Genomic DNA, 19,479 nt, shown 5'->3' on the forward strand with positions numbered 1-19,479 from the left:
AAGATAAGATAAGATCAGGGTTTATTCCAAAAAACAACACAACACAAAAAAAATCGACCTTCCATAAGCTAACGATTGTTTGGAAGTATTAACCCTCTTAAAATTAACACTTATGATAACATACTAAGAAAAAGAGAAAAAGAAGAAAGAAAGAAAAAGAAAAAAAGAAGAAAAAATGAAAATCTTACACTCACTCGGCTCCTGGTTGCAATAACCAAAATTCAATACTTCACATACTCCAAAACTCCAAAACTTCCCGCCGCCATCCCATAAATAATAAATAAACAAAACAAAAAAAATAAAATAAAAATATATAGGAAAAACGGGAAAAACGGGTTCCGGGCTAACCTGAGAGTGACTCAACTATACCACCCTTTAAACAAATTCATACCTACGGAGACAAAGGGTTTTGAGGGCCCGACGGAATTCACATAGATTTGCTGAACTTTTTAAAGAAACAGGCAAATTATTCCAGACAACTGGCCCCACATGACGTATTGAAAATAGCGATCTAGTACTAGTAACTTGAGGTGTCCGTATATCTCTAGCATGACGAGTAGGATAATTGTGTACATCATGACCAGAAATAAATAAATTTAAAAAATATGAAAAACACTTGGGAACCAAATTAGAAAAATATTTAAACATAAATAACCCATGGTAAAATTTTCCAAGACCTGACATAGGGATAATATTTAACTGTACATTTTGGGATCTCACCGAAGTTCTCCGATTATCTCCGGACAACACTCGCAGTGCCATATTTTGTATTACACGTAACTGCTGCAAATGCACTGAATATGTGCTAGACCATATACTCACGCAATATACTAAATACGGGTGAACTAAAGAAAAATAAATCAATCTCAAAACAGAATCCTGGAAAATATTTTTTAAATTTCTCATCATTCCAACATTTCTTGCAATCTTGCTACTAATAAAAGAAACATGATTTTTAAAACTAAGGCATTCATCCACAATAACACCAAGGTAACGTATAGTATTTGTACGCTTAATTACATAATTCTCCATTTGCAAATCCACAACCCATGGGTAAAAATTTGATGATCTACCATATATAATAAAACCTGATTTACTATGGTTTAACAAGAGCTTTTTCACTCTCATCCACTTATCTATACCTAACATACCTCTTCTTAACATTATCTCTATTAAATCAGATTCAGTCTTTGCTGCGGCAGTAAAATGGGTATCATCTGCAAAACTAGGAATAATCACCCTACAATTGGAATGTGCACTATCTAACAAATCCAAAACAAAAAATCGTAAGTCGTAATATAAACCAAGAATAAAAGCGGACCTAAAACAGAACCCTGTGGAACACCATAATCAACCATTCTTTCACCAGACCTCACATTAGAAATTTCGACGCACTGGTTCCTACCTCTCAAAAAATTTTCAAATAACTTCAACGCATTACCTCTAATTCCACAATTCTCTAGCTTCATAATTAAAATTTCATGGTCAACTGAATGGAACGCTTTAACAATATCTAAAAAAATAGACGCCACCTTAAAACCTTGGTCCAAAGCATCATGCACAAACGTCGTCAAAAATAAAACTGCCTGTTCGGTAGACATCTCCTTACGAAAACCGAACTGATTAGAATGGAAAAAGGAAATATTCTCCAAAAACTCAGATACTCTAGAATTAATCAGTTTTTCTATTAGCCTAGAAATAACAGAAAGGAGGAATATCGATCGATAATTATTCACATTTTTCCTATCACCCCCTTTAAATAAAGGTATTACTCTGGCACTTTTAAGACATTCCCGATATATACCACATTTAAAACTAGCATTAATCAGGTACAAAATTTTTGGCGATATCACAGGAAAAATTGACTTGAAAACCTTTGTTGAAATAAAGTCTGACCCGGATGCAGTGTTTTGCATACCTTTTACCACATCACACAATTCTTTTTCAGTAACCGGTCGCAAGTACATAGAAACGTCACTACTTTCAGGCAAAAACTGAGTAAAATCACCATCACTTGCATGCTGCTCAACAGACGACGCTAACCGGCCTCCTACACTAAAAAAGTGCTCACACATACGTTCAGTAGTTTGGCGAATATTTTCACCATCAACAAGACTACAAACAATTTCAGGCTTATTCGGTTTAATAACAGAATTTATAACATTCCAAGTCTTTCTCGGGTTACCCTTCGCATTTTTAAATCTATCACTCAGGTAATCTAACTTAGGTTTACGAAGTATACTATTCAACTTATTACTATACGCTTTATAAATATTTACGTCGCTAATACTATTATTTAATGCGGACTTTTTATACAATTGCTGTCGCCTAGTCTATCACTCAGGTAATCTAACTTAGGTTTACGAAGTATACTATTCAACTTATTACTATACGCTTTATAAATATTTACGTCGCTAATACTATTACTTAATGCGGACTTTTTATACAATTGCTGTCGCCTAGCTAGAGAAACTAGAATACTCTTTGGAACCCAAGGCTTCTTCGGCGAATCAAAATACTTAAGGTTCTTCCTAACTTGACTACAAGCAACTACCGTATCCTTAATTATCGAATACCAAAGTGTAAATTTATCATTCACATCCATATCATTAATATATAAAAAATCACAATTTTTTCCTCCATGCTCATTTTTTAACTTCGGTACATTAATAACGGGAAAACAATTTTTCGGTACTTCAGAACGCTCTGATCTTGGCCGGTTCAAAAGAGAAGGAATAGATACCAACAGACCGAAATGATCCGAAACGTCGTTTACAATAACACTCGCACTGCTATATCCAGTATTTAAGTAAACGTTATCAATCAACGTAGCAGAATCATGGCTCACTCTTGTACATATATTAATAGAAGGCTGTAGTCCATAACCTAGCATAGTGTTTAGAAACTCCCTAGCTCTAAGGTTACTATTCACAGTTCTTAAATCCAAGTTGAAATCACCACAAATAAAACAAGGTCTAGTTGAAATTGGTAACTTATCCAATTGCTCTTCTAAAAGTGAGCTAAACTCATCTATATTATACAAAGGGGGTCTATAAACGACAATCATAAAACACTTCAAATTAAGACACTGCAATTCTAACACCATACTTTCAAACACCATTTCTCGATTAACTCTTATATCATCTCTCACCTTGACCTCAAAATCATTACGCACGTAAATTGCTAAGCCGCCATGTTGATGCATCTCTCTATTTTTAATATACAGCTTATAATTACCAATCTCTAACAGAGAAGAACTATGGTTCTTCAACCAAGTCTCCGTTAAAGCTAAAACATGAGGGGTTGATTGCAGACATAACTCATTAAAAAACTGGTATGAACTTCCAATCCCTTGACAATTTAAATGAAAAATATTAAACTCATTTTGACAACTAATAGAACTCAAATCACACAGAAACTTATAACGGGAATCAGGATTAACCTCATGAAACTCACCCACATCAAAATCTCTGTGAAGTACCCCTCCCCCCAAATCATGTAATTTCATCGAATCACTCTAAAAAAACCCAGCCGCTCCCTACCTAAACTTGACATTCAAAATAATCAATCCAAAGGGATGGAAACAGGAATTTTGGTATGCGAAATAATAGTAACCTTACCATACCATGAGTGAAACGACCAAGAACTGAGAAAATCCATACCAACAAATCCTGAAAGAAAACAAAAGATAAGAAAACATGTAACTAAAATAATACCACAAAAAAATCGCCAACATAGGGGACATAAATAACAAAAACAATGAATACTTCATAACACAAAAAAAAAGAATAAAAAAAATGAATAAGTTAATAATAAATGCAACAACCGCTTATTTTAAATTTCATAACTGACACTAAACAATACTCACACGATTACAAACCATCCGTTCACAAGATTACCATAATATCAAATAGGGACCTATATTAAACTCCTTCTCTTCCTTTACCACCGCGTAAACCTCTTCCCCTCATTTGACTGCGCTGATGCGCATTGCTATCACTGCGCGGTGAATTAAGCTCCGGGATTATATCACTAGTGCAAAATTTGGCTCGCGAACCATTAGGACGATCAAAATAAAGAAAAGGTGGAACTGTTTTAGACACCCAAGCTGAAATACCTATATCCTTTAGCTTAGCCTTCTTCTCAAAAAGACTTTTTCGTGCCTCCCGGGCAGAAACAGGGGCATCATCACTAATATAAATATCTTTCAGATTCCTCACAGATTTCCCTTTCAAATTCTTGCTAACTTTTAGTAAATTAATTTTCTTTTCCCTGGAAAAAACATTAACTTTGAAAAATTTCTGGTCTTTCATGTTTTGTAGCACTGTAAACTTGGGAACCTGTTTACAGGTTCCCAAGTTTACAGTGTTTCGCTTTCAACTGATACTCAACCTGTTTCGCTTTCAACTGATACTACACGGGCTTGAACTTCTGTAACCGATGCGTGAAACTCAAGCTGCGCTTTTTCCACCGATATAACCCTTTGTTCCAGAGATCTCATACGTCCATCAATAGAGTCTAACTTAGATCCGTTTTCTTTCACGATTGCCAGCATCGTAACAAAATCTTCGGACAACTTTAACAATGGTGACTGGGACTTCTCGCTAGAAGTGGCCGAAACATCTAAAACTGCTCCAGTTCCATCAGCTACAGCACGCTGGACTTTACGCCGACGTCCCATCTTAGAAATAATTAAACAAGAAACGGCTTACTTCACTAGGCAACAAATATTTATCCACGGAGCTGCCAACGTGCATTAAGCTTTAGCCTTTACATAGTCACGGAAAACACAACCCCCTAACTCAGCTCCAATAACGACTCCTAACGCTAATCTCGAACTCAGCTCCAAAAACAACTTGAAATTTAGGCCAATAGGTCAAGAACAATTCCTCTTCGGGTTAATGTACAAAATTTATACGAATAATTATAATTTGAAAGCTCGATCAAAAATCAGAATCACAGTTCAGAATGGTTTGTATTCAGAATAAACTTGTAACCGCCACTGGATAAACAAATAAGCGGCTCTTGCGTAACAGGTCGTACTCAATCATAAGACAAAACATTACAAATGTTAATTTGGTCCAAACTAACCAACTTGGCAATTCAAAAACTAGTCTGTAATAGATCGTAAATCATAATCCATTATAACAATTTGAGTTAAAATGTTCACTCATTCACTTCTATCGGACAAACACACCTTATTCCATATAAGATTATTAACTCAGATAATAATTTTTTTTTAAATACACAAGTATCCAAACAGTTCAAATTATAAGCAATCTTCAAAATTCAGGTGTGTAACTAAACAGTGACGTCACCGATCCAGTCAGAAAATCCAATTACCGATATTTAAGTGCATTCAGGTAATTGCGTAAGATTTAATCCTTTAGAAAATTGTGTCACTCTTTAATCCTTTATAAAATATATGTGACCTTCACTGGCGGATGCTGAATGAGAACTCAAAAGCTATTAAAAGCTATGTTTTTTGTTTTCGGTTGTTGATCTATTGCTTTATTCGTTTTTTTGTGTTATTTAACTCTGTGGACTTTTTAATTTTAGGTCACTTTTCACCACACGTATCTGGACTATACTTACAGGGAAATACGTCACTAGTTGTTTCAAATTCAAGCTGTTTTTCAAATGGATATGCAGCAGAATCTGAAAGAAAAGGCTTAGTAAATCATAAAACAGGTTTGAAAAGTTACCTTCAAAGTAAAAAGTATGAAAAATTGAAAAGATATCAAAGAACTCATAAAAATAAAACCACATATAAATGTGAGGTATGTGACAAGACCTTTTCTCTAATGTGCAATTTGAACCGGCACCAAAGAATGCATACAGGTGAGAAACCGTTTAAGTGTGATGTTTGTGACCAAACTTTTTCTCAAGCAGGACAGTTGAAACCACATAAAAGAATTCATACGGGTGAGAAACCGTTTAAGTGTGATGTATGTGACAAAACCTTTTCTCTCGCTCATAATTTGAACGCACATCAAATAATTCATACGGGTGAGAAACCGTTTAAGTGTGATGTATGTGACAAGACCTTTTTTCGCGCTCATCATTTGAACACCCATCAAAGCATTCATACGGGTGAAAAAAAATTTAAGTGTGTTGTTTGTGAACAGACCTGTCCTCAAGCATTAAGTTTGAAATTACATCGAATACGTCATACTGGTGAAAACCCGGTCAAGTGTGTTGTCTGTGACAAGAACTTTTCACGAGTGTACTTTTTGAACCAGCACCAGAGAGTACATACTGGTGAGAAACCGTTTAAGTGTGATGTTTGTGACAAAACCTTTTCTGACTCATCAAGTTTGAATAAACACCAAAGAGTTCATACGGGTGAGAAACCTTATAAGTGTGCTGTTTGTGACAAGACCTTTGCTCAGTCATCAAGTTTGAACAAACATCAAAGAATTTATACGGGTGAGAAACCGTTTACGTGTGAAGTTTGTGACAAGTCCTTTTCTGACTCATCAAATTTGAACAAACATCAAAGAATGCATTTGTGACTAAACTTTTCCTCAAACAGTAAATTTTGACAAAAACCAAAGATGGTATACGGATGAGTACACAAAAAGTACAATTAGGAGTAAAAGAAGATTCTTGTAACACAAACTTTATCCTCCTTGGTTGGTGGCTATTATTCTCACAACCAATTAGTAATACATAGAATTAGTTTTTTGTTCAATGTTTTTTTTTGTCTTTCGGTTCTTTAGCAGTTTCATCATCATCCTCTGAAAAGCAGTGATACATATTTTCTTTATTGTAACAAATGTGTTATATGTACGAAATGCTTGTCTACATCAAGATTTTTGATGAAAAATTAAGGCAGTTCCATGGTGGTTAATTCTTATATTTAAATTATCACTGGATATTCGTATAATTTTCGCGTAATTCTGTTTTTTTTAAAGTGAAGATTGTTTTTTTCATCCATCCAATGTAGAACCACACGAACCGAAAAAGTCAAATCCTTATCTTATGAAAATATTTCCTCTTAAATATATAATCTCTATAGAAACGGAAGTTTACATTGTCCAAAACTGAGTTGATAATTGTTGGAATTTTAAACAGCCAAAAACTTTACACCAGAAAAGAAGATACAATAAATTGTCATTTTGTTTCATCTAGTTCCATAAAAAGAAAAAAAAGGATTATTTGTTTTCTTTTCTTCTATATATTTTTCTTCTTATCATCTTTTTCTTCTGATCGGTTTCGATAATAAGAAAAGAAAACCCTGTTGATAAATTTCAACAGCAGGTGCAACACTATGTTTTTTGTATTGTGCAGAATTAGGCTGTGTGTTTGGACCAAGAGACCTAATCGCACAAAAAATACCTGGGGGGATGAAGGTTCTGCTGTTACTAATTATGAGTAAGTTTCCAATTTGTTAAAAAAGTTTTGTTTTGATTTACTATCAATATGTTATATAATAAGGCTTAAAATTACCAAAGCTGTAATAACTCCTTAAAAATCTTGTTTTATTTGGAAACTCTTTGTTGAGCCCAGTAAACCTGTAATCTGAAAACGACCTTAGAAACCTGTAGCTCGTGCTCTCAGATATAGTTACTTCTAAAGAAAGAAACATTTGATCAATTTTTGCTTTTCCAGAGAATCGAGTGTTGTAAGTATTAGTTGAATTGATCGTAATAAACGTCTAACTGGTTGCCAAAAATTGACCGTTTTTCTTAGGTCAAGCAAATATCCGGATGTTCTCAAATTGATTTGCTAAGATTACGTGCGTTGTTAAAAGAAATTTGTACAGATTTGGATCAAAAATAAGACTAGTTAGTTTTATTCACGTATTTTGAATTTTTGTTAAGTTAAATTTGTAAAAATCTACAAATTTTAAAATTCAAACTATGTAAACATTATCCAACTTAATATTTTTCTCTAGCCTAAATTTTTTAAAGAATATGAATAAATCCTAAATATTATTAATACTTATTTAGTAAATTTAATTCTTTGTAATAAATATTTAGTCAGACGGGATCCTGGAATCATTTCTTATACAAATTATCTAGACCTACGTGCCAAGTTCTAATAAAGTATACACCACTGACAACTATTTGTTATTATGTGTTTTTTTGCTTGTAATTAAGTTTTTGTTTTGGTATTGGTCATTTGTATAAGTTGGGAAAGTTTCCTCAGAATGTCTTGAAAGAAATAAAATACTCTTCACGAGAATAATCGTGAGATCCTCACTTCAAGAATGCCTAGCAAGCCTACCTTTCGTCAAATGTTTATTTATAAACCCTTATATACGAAATTAGCGAGTTGCCCAAAACTTACTACCTTTATTGATACCAATTTTCTTTTCGGCTTCTTGGATCATTGAAATACAATTCTGAAATAATGCTTTTTTGTTACTACAATAGACACAGGTAAGAGAAATAGTATTGGAGGTAGCCTAGTTGGAGCCTTCAGACCTCTCCCTGGAGACTATACGGCCCAAAATCTTCAAATACACATCCTCTAGTTTGGCCTTTTTAGTTATCATGAAAACTGTTAATTCACAAAGACTACATAACATTGAAAATTAATCCACGACTACCAAAACTGCAGAACAGCAAATGGAGGTATTTTTATTGAAATTTAATTCTTTCTTTTTTCTAAATTACCAAGTAATGTATTCTTGTGCAATTTTTGAGTTTCTAATTAGGAAAAAAATTATTTTTGTTGGTGTTCTAATTGCTTTAAATTTAGAGAGGTTTCAATCTACAATCTTGCTAACTCTTTATTTTAGAAAAATTACCCCCTGAAAAACAGTTTTAGTTATTAACTATAGAATAAAATAGCAACAGTAAAAAAAGCAGACACCCATAAATTCATACTACAATCAATGAGATACAATCTATTTCTAATGAAAATTAAGAGTAATATTGAAACTTCAAACAAATTGAAATTGTTCTCAGCGTGTGGTGGGTCTCTCATCCTTAACCCCTGTATCCTTACGCTATAGTAAAAAATATTCCCTAAATTCTTTTGAGAGGTTTAAACAAAAAAAGAGAAGGATTTGCAATTCTTGTTCTTTTTAATGTTTCTCCGCGCTTTCAATTGGACGAAAATTTTTTTTTCATTAAAATTTTTTTTTCATTTTATCTTTTTTCATTTAATCAAACAATTCGTTAACGAACTTTAAGTAAGGAACGACCCGGCTCAATAGTACCCGAAGCTCTAAAAACGGAATTTTGATACCAATAGATACATTAAAGGAATTGAATTTTTATGCTGATTTCAAATATATAGGTTTCATCAAGTTTAATTTAACCCATCAAAAATTAAGAGCCTGAGAATTATTTGAAAAAAGGTGGAAACAACCTCTAAAAGTCATAGAATGCTAATGAAAATCACACCCCCAGATTCAGCGTATCAGAGAACCCTTCTGTAGAGGTTTCAAGCTTATATCTGCACAAATGTGGAAGTTTGTATTTTTTGCGATAAGAAATGCATGTTTACTTGTTGTTTTTTTTTTTTCTTCCGAGGGGTGATCTTATTGACCCAGTGGTCTTATGATATCGCGAGAGGGCTAATTCGAACGGAAAATAAAAGTTATAGTGCCCTTTTTAAGTGACCAAATACATTGGAGGGTAACTAGGCCCCCTTCCACTCTCAGATTTCTCCCATAGTCACCCGACCAAAATTTTGAGATAACCAATTTGTTTAGCATAATTGAAACATCTAACCAATATCTTTTTTAGGATGACTTAATCCCCAAAAGTCCCTGGGGGAAGGGCTGCAAGTTGTGAACATTACATATTGTTTTAAGATAGTATTGGTTATTGGGAAGTATACAGACGTTTTCAGGGAGGATTTTTTCTGGTGGGGGGGGGGAGAAAGTTGCATGTTAGGATCTTTACATGGAGGAATTTTTTATATGGGGAGGGAAAGGTCCAGGTTGGTGGTTGCCCGATTTCCCTGCATTATTAAAAAAACGATCAGAAATTAGATATAAAAAAAAAACAAGTTTTTTAAACTGAAATAAGTATCAACATTAAAACTTAAAACGAATAGAAATTATTGTGTATATGAGGTGGTTCACCGCCTCGTCAATACCTCCTTCTTTACGCTAAAGTTTGTTATAACAGCTATTCATTCTAATAAAACTCTGTGATTCAGGGGTCAGTAGTGTTGGAGTCTGGAGCCCGGAAATACATCATTCGTATAACCGGTTAGTAGCCCTGTAACAGGTCCCGCTATTACATAATTTGCATATCAGACAGGAATACATAATTTGCATAACCAGTTTACCTAGCGGCTAGATTTGGTGAATGACCTTCCCTAGCAACCAGATTGTCTTTACTACAGAGGATAAATAATTATCATATTCAAAGGATAACATAATTTACATATACTCATGAGGTCCTATCAAAAATATATACATTATTGTTTGATTTTAGATTTATTTTATAATATTGATAAATTAGATTTCAGGTATAGGACAGTTTGAATATGCTCTTTTTTTCAAGTTTTTATTTGAAAAGTATATAATAGCAAAAATGAGTTGTCTATTTAAACTATGGGAAGTTTATAGTTGACTTTGCAGCAGCAGAAATGATAAAAATAAATTATTACCAAACATGCTATTAGAAATAACAGAAGGTTGTCGACTAAACTTTGAATGGGATAAGATGTTTGAGGGATTACGTGATATCATTGAGCAAATTCACATTGGAGGAGAAGTTATGTTTTGCTTCAAAACTTAATATAATGCATATACATAGACTTCAAGCTGCTTTAAGTGCAATAGTGAAATATACTGAGGATTATAACTCAAATCAGCATCTGAAAAAAGAGTGATATATAAGTAGTATCCCATTAATAACTTAAAACGGTGCCCTATCCCTACTTTTAAACGATGCCTTGTTTTTAACGGAGTCCTATTCTGCAATACAAGCAGTGCTCATCATTCCATAAGAGCAGGTGCATATTACTTCACAGGGAATGCTTACTTTTGGGTAGACACACCCCTGGAATTTAAACACATCCCTATTTTAAACGGACTGCAGGTGTTAGTTAAGTCGTCGGGGGAAACTAAGAGATGCAGGTGTTACATCAGAGGGATTGTTTACATCTTGGAAGACACTCTCCTGTTATTCCACGAGAGTCCTGTTTTAAACGATCAGCAGGTATTATGTTATTGGGAATGTTCACATTTGGGAAGACACGTCCCCCTGGATTCTGCAAGGCCCTGTTTCAATGGGTTAGCAGGTATTACATATCAGGAAATTTTTACTTTTGAGAAGACAGCCTCCCCCCCCTCCGGGTCTGCAACACCCTGCGTTCAGGCATATCCCTGTTTCAAACGGCCAACAGTTATTATTTCATCGCGATTGATTACATTTGAGGAGACACATACCCCTTGTTTTATAGAAACCCTCTTTTAAAGGGTTAGAAGTTGTTACGTCATGGGAATGTTTACATTTGGGAAAACAAGTCCCCGCAATACAAGCGGTCCCTGTTTTAAATGGACGCACCCCTTGTATCCCGCGACAGCCTTGTTTTAAGTGGACCCGCAATACAACCGACCACGAGAACAGGTATTAGTTACACCATATGGAAACTAAGAGACACAGGTGTTTTTTTACAACATAGGTAATGTTTATCTATGTGAATTGAGTTGAGTGTAGAATCATTACTTTGCATGTTGTTTAATATGTAATGTTTTATAAGTGATGAAAATGTTGATCAATATGTGCTATTTAGCTATGTAAATGTTACCTAATAGGAGATTTTAGAGTCCACTAATCAATCAGGAAAATATTTATTAAGACATGTTTTCCAGAGCCAAAGGGGGACCCCCACTTGTAACTGAGGATGGCACACACTTGGGTGCTACATAAGAACAGCACCAAGCTGGGGACTTTGATTAGGAATTTTGTTTCCAAGACGTGTCTTAACTTTTTCTTTAAGTTTTATGCCATGTTTACTGTTTAAGGATGAGATATTCTAACTTGACCTGTTCCTTCACAGCTCGTGGAGGACACCCTCTTGTAACTGAGCTCGGAACACACGTTGGTTGTTACATAATACTTTTTGATATTTAATTTTTCTTTCAATGTGTTTTTCATAGGGGGCCCTTATATTCTAATGATTTTGTCCCCATTAGAACTCGAAAGGCTATTTCCATCCAATGCACTGTGCCCTAGAGACCTGGACAAGCAATATATTTCTGATGTTACGGTTTGGCGAATATATTCTAGGAAATAAACTTTGCATGCAAGGTGAGCCCATTTTTGCGCATGCTAGAATGACGCTTGCGTGCTTCCTACGGCTGTGATAATTGACACGCAGAGGGGGGGGGAGTCGATCACTAGAAATTGCCTAGTTTGCTATCACCTGCTCATTAAGTAATGAATCTAGAGAGTATTACCAGATAATATTTTGGGCTGCTCATAGCGTATTTTCTTAGTAATGAAGGTGAAGGGGGCTACAAGACGCCTAAATGGTGTAAATGTTTACATACTGAAGATTCCCCCTGTAACATGGAATCTAAATAGAAACATACCATTGTAAATACAAAATTTATTGATGAAAAATGCTATAAAATCATGAAATCACAGAAAAGTCACATAAACTCAGCAAATGAAAAAAACAAAACCTGAAAAGGTCTGACATAGGAAAAAATATATGCAAAAACATGCGTGAATTAAAGAAAGATGGGGGTCCTAGCAGGCAATTCAAGGGTGGGTGGGTTGTTGTTAGATTATAGAGAAAACTAAGTTTGGAAATCCTACTCATCCTCATGACTTTTGATTTACATATCAAAATAATAGTCCAACAATTCGTGGTGAAGCAGTATGAGTAAGAAGCGGCTCATTCTTATATTTTTAAAAAAGTCAAAGAAACCAGTTTTGATAACCTTACGAAGTTTTTAGTAAAAATTTTGTAAGATTATAAAAACTTGTTTCTTTGACTTTTTTAACGATCAATCAAAAAAAACTTTTTGCAAAAAATAATTTTTTCAAAAAAAAGTAAAGAACTCCATTAAACCAAAAATGAACAAAATTAGACTCAAATAATCTATCAAGAATACAACTACCAAAAATCAGTATCAATAGATAAATGAAAAAAAAAACAGAAATTAAAATTAGTCAAACTCAAAACGAGCATATATTAATCTGAGTAGGGTTTTAAAACCTTTGCTTTCTAAAAGCCAGAATATGGTTTGTACTTTACTGAAAAAAAATTTGGATGAATGTACTGAAATAATGTGAATTGTCAGTTTGATATATATATATATATATATATATATATATATATATATATATATATATATATATATATATATATATATATATATATATATATATATATGTATATATATTGATGCTGATTTCTATTCCTTAAAATCTTAATTAATTTTTGATTTCTTAAGGTTATAAGAGTGAAAACATTTAAAAGAATTTTTTCAGAAAACTACAAATTATATTCTGGTTTTTAGAGAGCATAAGGTAATCTGAGTAGAACCCTACTCAGATTAATTTCTGCTCGTTTTGAGTTTGAATTATTTTAATTTCTGTTTGATTTGGGTTTTATTTATTTATGGATACTGATTTGTGGTAGTTGTATGATTGGTACAACTACCACATACCTGGCAACCCTACCAGGGCATAATTTACAACCCTTGCCCTAAGGGCTGTAGGAGGAGGGTCATACTCAAAGACATAATTTCTGGACCTTTCAACTGAGACGCTACATTCGTTGCCGAAAATTTTCACCTATTCAGTTTTCTTTGACTGAAATATTGACATCGTCTTTTGGCATTTGACATCGTTTCTTCTCTAAAAATTTTTGTATACAGCCCAAGGTTACAAGCAAAAACTTTCTGATCTAACAAAGTTTTCTGTTTTTGTTTTTTTGTTGTTTTTTTTTGCGATTGGGTATCTTGGTCCAAAGACACATAATTCTGCACTATACAATAAACAAAGTAGTGCATCTGTGGCTGAGATTTATCTTTTTTTTTCTTATTTTTTTAATCAAAATCCGAGTAATTCAGTGAGGATCCGAAGAAATAGATGATCAGAAGAAAATATACAAAGAAGAATAGGAAACAAAAATTTGTTTTTGTCAATTGATAAATGGTTCCCGTCTCTTTAGGCTTTTGATTATTTTCATTTTTTTTCTATTTGTGAAACTAAATGAAACAAATGACAACTAATTGTATCTTCTTTTCTGGCGTAAAGTTTTGGCTGCTTAAAAATCCTAACTAGTGTGAATTCAGTTTTGGACAATGTAAACTTTTGTTTCTTTTGAGATTATCAATTTAAGAGGAATTTTTTACAGAAGATAGGGATAAGCCTTTTTCGGCTCGTGTGGTTCCACATTGGTTATTGGATGAAAAAACAATCTTCACTTTCAAAAAACAGAAATACCGGAAAACTTTATAAATATCCAAAGTGCTAATTTAAATATAAAAATTAACCAGCATGGAACAGCATTGATTTTTCATTGGCAATCTCGATGTGGACATACATTTCTTAAATACATCACACTTCTTGCAAGCAAGCAAATATGTACCACCACTTTTCACAGGATGATGATGAAATTGCTAAAGAAACTAAACACATAAAAAAACATTGAACAAAAAACCTAATTTATGTATTACTAATTGGTTGTGAGAATAATAGCCACAAACCAATGAAGATGAAGCTTGTGTTACAACAATCTTCCTTTACTCCTCTAAGCAGTTTTTGATGCCTGTGAAAATTGATAAAATCAGAAGCTTTTCTGCACATATGAAAGGTTTTTCACCTGATTGCAGTCTTTGATAAGTATTCAAACAACTTGCAAAGAACACTTTTCACATGCATCACATACATACATACATCTAACTGGCTACTCATCCGTATGCCATCTTTGGACATTGTTCAAATTTCCTGCTTGGGGAAAGGTTTGGTCACATATGCATTCTTTGATGGGTGTTGAAATTTGACGAGTTAGAAAAGGACTTGTCAAAAACTTCACATGTAAACGGTTTCTAACCTGTATGAATTCTTTGATGTGTGTTCAAATGTGATGACTGAGCAAAGGTTTTTTCACAAACAGCACACTTATGAGGTTTATCACCCGTATTAATTCTATGATGCTTGTTAAAGTTTAATGACCGAGGAAAGCTCTTGTCACAAACTTAACAATCAAACTGATTTTCTCCATTATGTACTCTGTGGTGATTGTTAAAATTTTCAGCACTGTGCAAGGCCTTGTAACATACATAACAAGTAAAAGTTTTAACACACGTATGAATTCTTTGATGATTGTTAAAGCTTGATGAGCGAGAAAACGTCTTCTCACAAACATCACAATTAAACGGTTTCTCTCCCGTATGAATTCTTTTATGGGTGTTCAAATGATGAGCGCAAAAAAAGGTCTTGTCACATACATCACACTTAAACGGTTTCTCACCCGTATGAATTATTTGATGTGCGTTCAAGTTATGAGCGAGAGAAAAGGTCTTGTAACATACATCACACTTAAAAGGTTTCTCACCCGTATGAATTCTTTGATGTGGTTTCAACTGTCCTGCTTGAGAAAAAGTTTGGTCACAAACATCACATTTAAACGGTTTCTCACCCGTATGCACTCTTTGGTGCTGGTTCAAATGGCGTATTAGAGAAAAGGTCTTGTCACATACCTCACATTTATATGTGGTTTTATTTTTATGAGTTCTTTGATATCTTTTCAATTTTTCATACTTTTTACTTAGAAGGTAACTTTTCAAACCTGTTTTATGATTTACTAAGCCTTTTCCTTCAGATTCTGCTGCATATCCATTTGAAAAACAGCTTGAATTTGAAACAACTAGTGACGTATTTCCTTGTAAGTATAGTCCAGATACGCGTGGTGAAAAGTGACCTAAAATTAAAAAGGTCACAGAGTTAAATAACACAAAAAAACGAATAAAGCAATAGATCAACAACCGAAAACAAAAAACATAGCTTTTAATATGTTTTAAAAGTCTACAAAGTGAAAAAAACGGATAAAAAAATATCAAAACTAAAATAACTGAAAAAAAACTGTCAATATGTTTTAAAAGCCTAGGATGTTTTAAAAGTCTGTTTTAAAAGCCTAAAACAAAATATCACAACTAAAATAACCGAAAACAACAAAAAAAATCTTTCAATATGTTTTAAAAGTCTACATAATTAAAAAACGAATAAAACAAAATATCAGAACTCAAATAACCGAAAATAACAAATCAATTTTTCAATGTGTTTAAAAAGTCTATACAGTTAAAAAACAGTATACCATTCAATAGGTTTTTATAACAAATTTTATTTTCGAACCCTCTTTTCTCCCTCATGGTGATACTTATATTAGCTTTTAAAATTAGTTTTTCTAACACAACGAAAGAGCAAAAATAAAACCTTAAACGATCAAAAGTATACAGAGGGTTAAATCAAACCATGATTAGAGGATAGGAAATATTACAACAAATATTAGGACTTACTGTAACTAAAAGAGGAAGAGCTAATAGAATGCACATTGTTGCTGAAGCTAATTTTTTGGGGGTAGCCGCAAAGCTTTGGATTAAAAAAAAACAATGAAAATGACTCTTTCCTCAGGTCTCAAAAACAGATAGGGATAAATCCTTTAAAAAAAAACAAAAAGCGATGACAAAAATTCTGGATATTTCAGTCACATATTCAGTGACACCGTCGTTAGCAAATATCCGGTATTTTTTTCATTGTTTTTCACTGTATATTAAAAGAATTTATCCCTATTTGAACCATTATTTTTTAGGACCTGAGGAAAACAGTACTTTCACCATTTTTTTTTTATTTCATCGAATTTGCTATGTTCTTTTAGCTAGATAGACAGTTCAATCTAGTTTCTAGGCATTACAGATAAAAAAAACAATTTTCTGCTTCTTTCAAATTCAACTTGTAATCAAAATAATATACAAAATTAGCTGTTAATTTATAATGAAATATATATACACAATAAATATGAATTGTATTCTATATAGTCATGTAGTTTTAAGGCTTATTTATTATCAAGCTTACTGAAAAAAAAAAAAAATAAAACCTACCAAACAATTTTCAAGTGAAAATTTAAAAATGTTCTTAAAAGACTACAAAAACGATTTGGCAAACATATGCACATTGGAATAAGATAAAACAAAAGTTCCATCTTAATATTAAGTCCCATTGTTATAGTTTTGTCTAATAAAATATTATCCAATACATTTCAATAAAAAAAACATAATGTTTCAGATGTACCTTCATTGTTAGAACGTTTGGATTCCTGGGTGTCATATTCAAATTTACATGGTCCTGAAATACTAGGTAAATTAAGCAAAGGAACATCTTCCCGTTTTGGTGACAAATGATTGTATGGAAAATGAAAGGGCTTCTCGCTGTCACCTGGTAAAGCATCTTCAACTTCTAAAACAAAATTTAAATTAAACAGACATTGCAAAAATGCGCAGTAAAGGTTATTAAACAAACCTGACAGCTCTTACTTTTAAGTTACGTGTAAAAATGTAAATATACATACATTATATGTATATATTAAATCAGATGTATATGGATGTTTTACTACAAATCGTTTTTTAAATCTATTTTTTATAACGCAAACCAGAGACATTTGACGAAATTCATGAACATGGAACTAATTAAAACCTGAGATTCCTAGCAAAAAAAATAAAAATCATCTGACAGAATTAGTTGCTACTACTACTACTACTAACAACTAACCGCAGCACCAAGCCAGCTGAAGCCAACACAGCTACGTACGCTCCTCCTCCATCCCAATCTATTCAAAGCCTCCCTTTTAAACCCACCCACAAAGTTCCCATTGCCTTTAAATCTTTCTTTATGACGTCCTCTCACCCCAGACGAGGACGACCTGCTTTCCGTTTAGCCCTAGACGGTTGGCTGAAAAGAACAATCTTCGGCAATCTTTCATCCTTCATCCCCACAATGTGCCCTAGCCACCTCTAACTTTCTTTCATTATAGCCCTAGAGAGCAGTATTAACAACATTTTTTGTATAGCCTATTGTTTGAAATATGGTCAGTCAGCCAGGTACCTACAACAATCCTTAAGCAATTTCTCTGGAAAACATCTGGCAAATCTTCATCCGCTTTTCTGAGCGCCCATGTCCCACCTGATCAATCTTTTTCTTACCCTACGTCACCTTTTGATCTTCACTTATTCCTTGCCTTAGTGACTTAGTCTTCTTAACATTAATTTTTAAACCTATTCTAGCACCCTGAATCTCTATCTGCATTCCCACAGATGTGGATCTCCAAGCAGCAATATAATGAATCTGGGCCATCAATTGTCCATAGAAACTGTTACAAACAAATGCTTTTGCTTGTAACCTAGGACTCTAAGGTTACAAACAAAAGCTTTGACTGGCATTGACATCGTCTTTTGACAAATGACACCTGTGGTTGAAACTTATCTTAGAGGTTTTTCTTTCTTCTGTTGGTCGAAACCAGATCATTTCAGTGAGGATCAAAAGAAATAAATGATCAGAAGAAAAATATAAAGAAGAACAGAAAACACAAGGGCCACAAATTTGTTTTTGTCAATTGATCCATGGTTCCCGTTTCTTTAGCCTTTTGATTCTTTTCATCTTTTTTTCTTTTTATGGAACTAAATGAAACAAATAACAACTAATTGTATCTTCTTTTCTGGCGTAAAGTTTTTGATTACTTAAAAATCCTAACTATTATGAATTAAATTTGGACAAAGTTAGCTTTGTCCGAAACTTCCTGCTTGAGAAAAAGTCTTGTCACAAACATCACACTTAAACGGTTTCTCACCCGTATGGTTTCTTTGGTGTTTGTTCAAATATGATGAATGAGCAAATTTTTGTCACAGACATTACACTTTCGTGGGTGCCCATAAGGGAGGCAGGGGGGGGGTCCCCCTCCCCTCCCTGGCTGAATGCTATTGCCTTATTTTTATATTTTTGTTCTGGAATTTCTATTATTTAGGATTAAAAGTGCCAACTAGACGAGGTTTGCTCCTCCTGGAATTCAGCTTATGGGTACCCCTGTACACTTGATAAATTGGTATGCTTAGTTTCAATGAGAAGTATCATACTATGGAAAAAATAATCTAAAGGTTTGATTTTTAAATACCATACACCCAAATTAAGGTGAACAATACGTTGCAAGTTAAACATATACAGAAATAAAAATGATGTTTTAGTTTCAGATACATTTTCTGTCTTACTAGGGTGTGTTGAAAATAGTCCGAGATTTTAATCAATTTATTTTGAACTATTTGGAGACCTCGTAAATGTGAAGGTAAAAACAAAATCCCAAGCGCTCGGGAAATATTGATAATAGTATTCAACCAATGAAAAACATAAAGTGCTCGTGATTTGGTTTGGAAACAGAAACTTTAATTTATGCAAACAACCCACACTCCTGGACAGTATTACCGCGTGTTTATTAATATGTGCTTTAAACGACAAAGCTGAATCTATATAAATCAGAGGCAACGCCGTAGCGTTGCCT

At 33.5% G+C, this 19,479-nt stretch overlaps 1 protein-coding gene across 1 annotated transcript in view; it reads right to left on the minus strand.

Annotated features, from left to right (window-relative positions):
* The window catches only part of LOC148947753 (uncharacterized), a 279,953-nt gene that overhangs the window by 66,441 nt on the left and 194,033 nt on the right, over positions 1-19,479 (minus strand). Inside the window, exon 2 of the mRNA XM_089095996.1 lies at positions 17,226-17,390. Coding sequence (XP_088952122.1) covers positions 17,226-17,390 — 165 coding nt within the window. The remainder of the gene's footprint in view (positions 1-17,225; positions 17,391-19,479) is intronic.

The sequence above is a fragment of the Artemia sp. Qi Xiang Cuo genome, chromosome 10 (assembly GCF_049724085.1).
Source record: "Artemia sp. Qi Xiang Cuo chromosome 10, ASM4972408v1, whole genome shotgun sequence".
In the NCBI taxonomy this organism is placed as follows: domain Eukaryota; kingdom Metazoa; phylum Arthropoda; class Branchiopoda; order Anostraca; family Artemiidae; genus Artemia; species Artemia sp. Qi Xiang Cuo.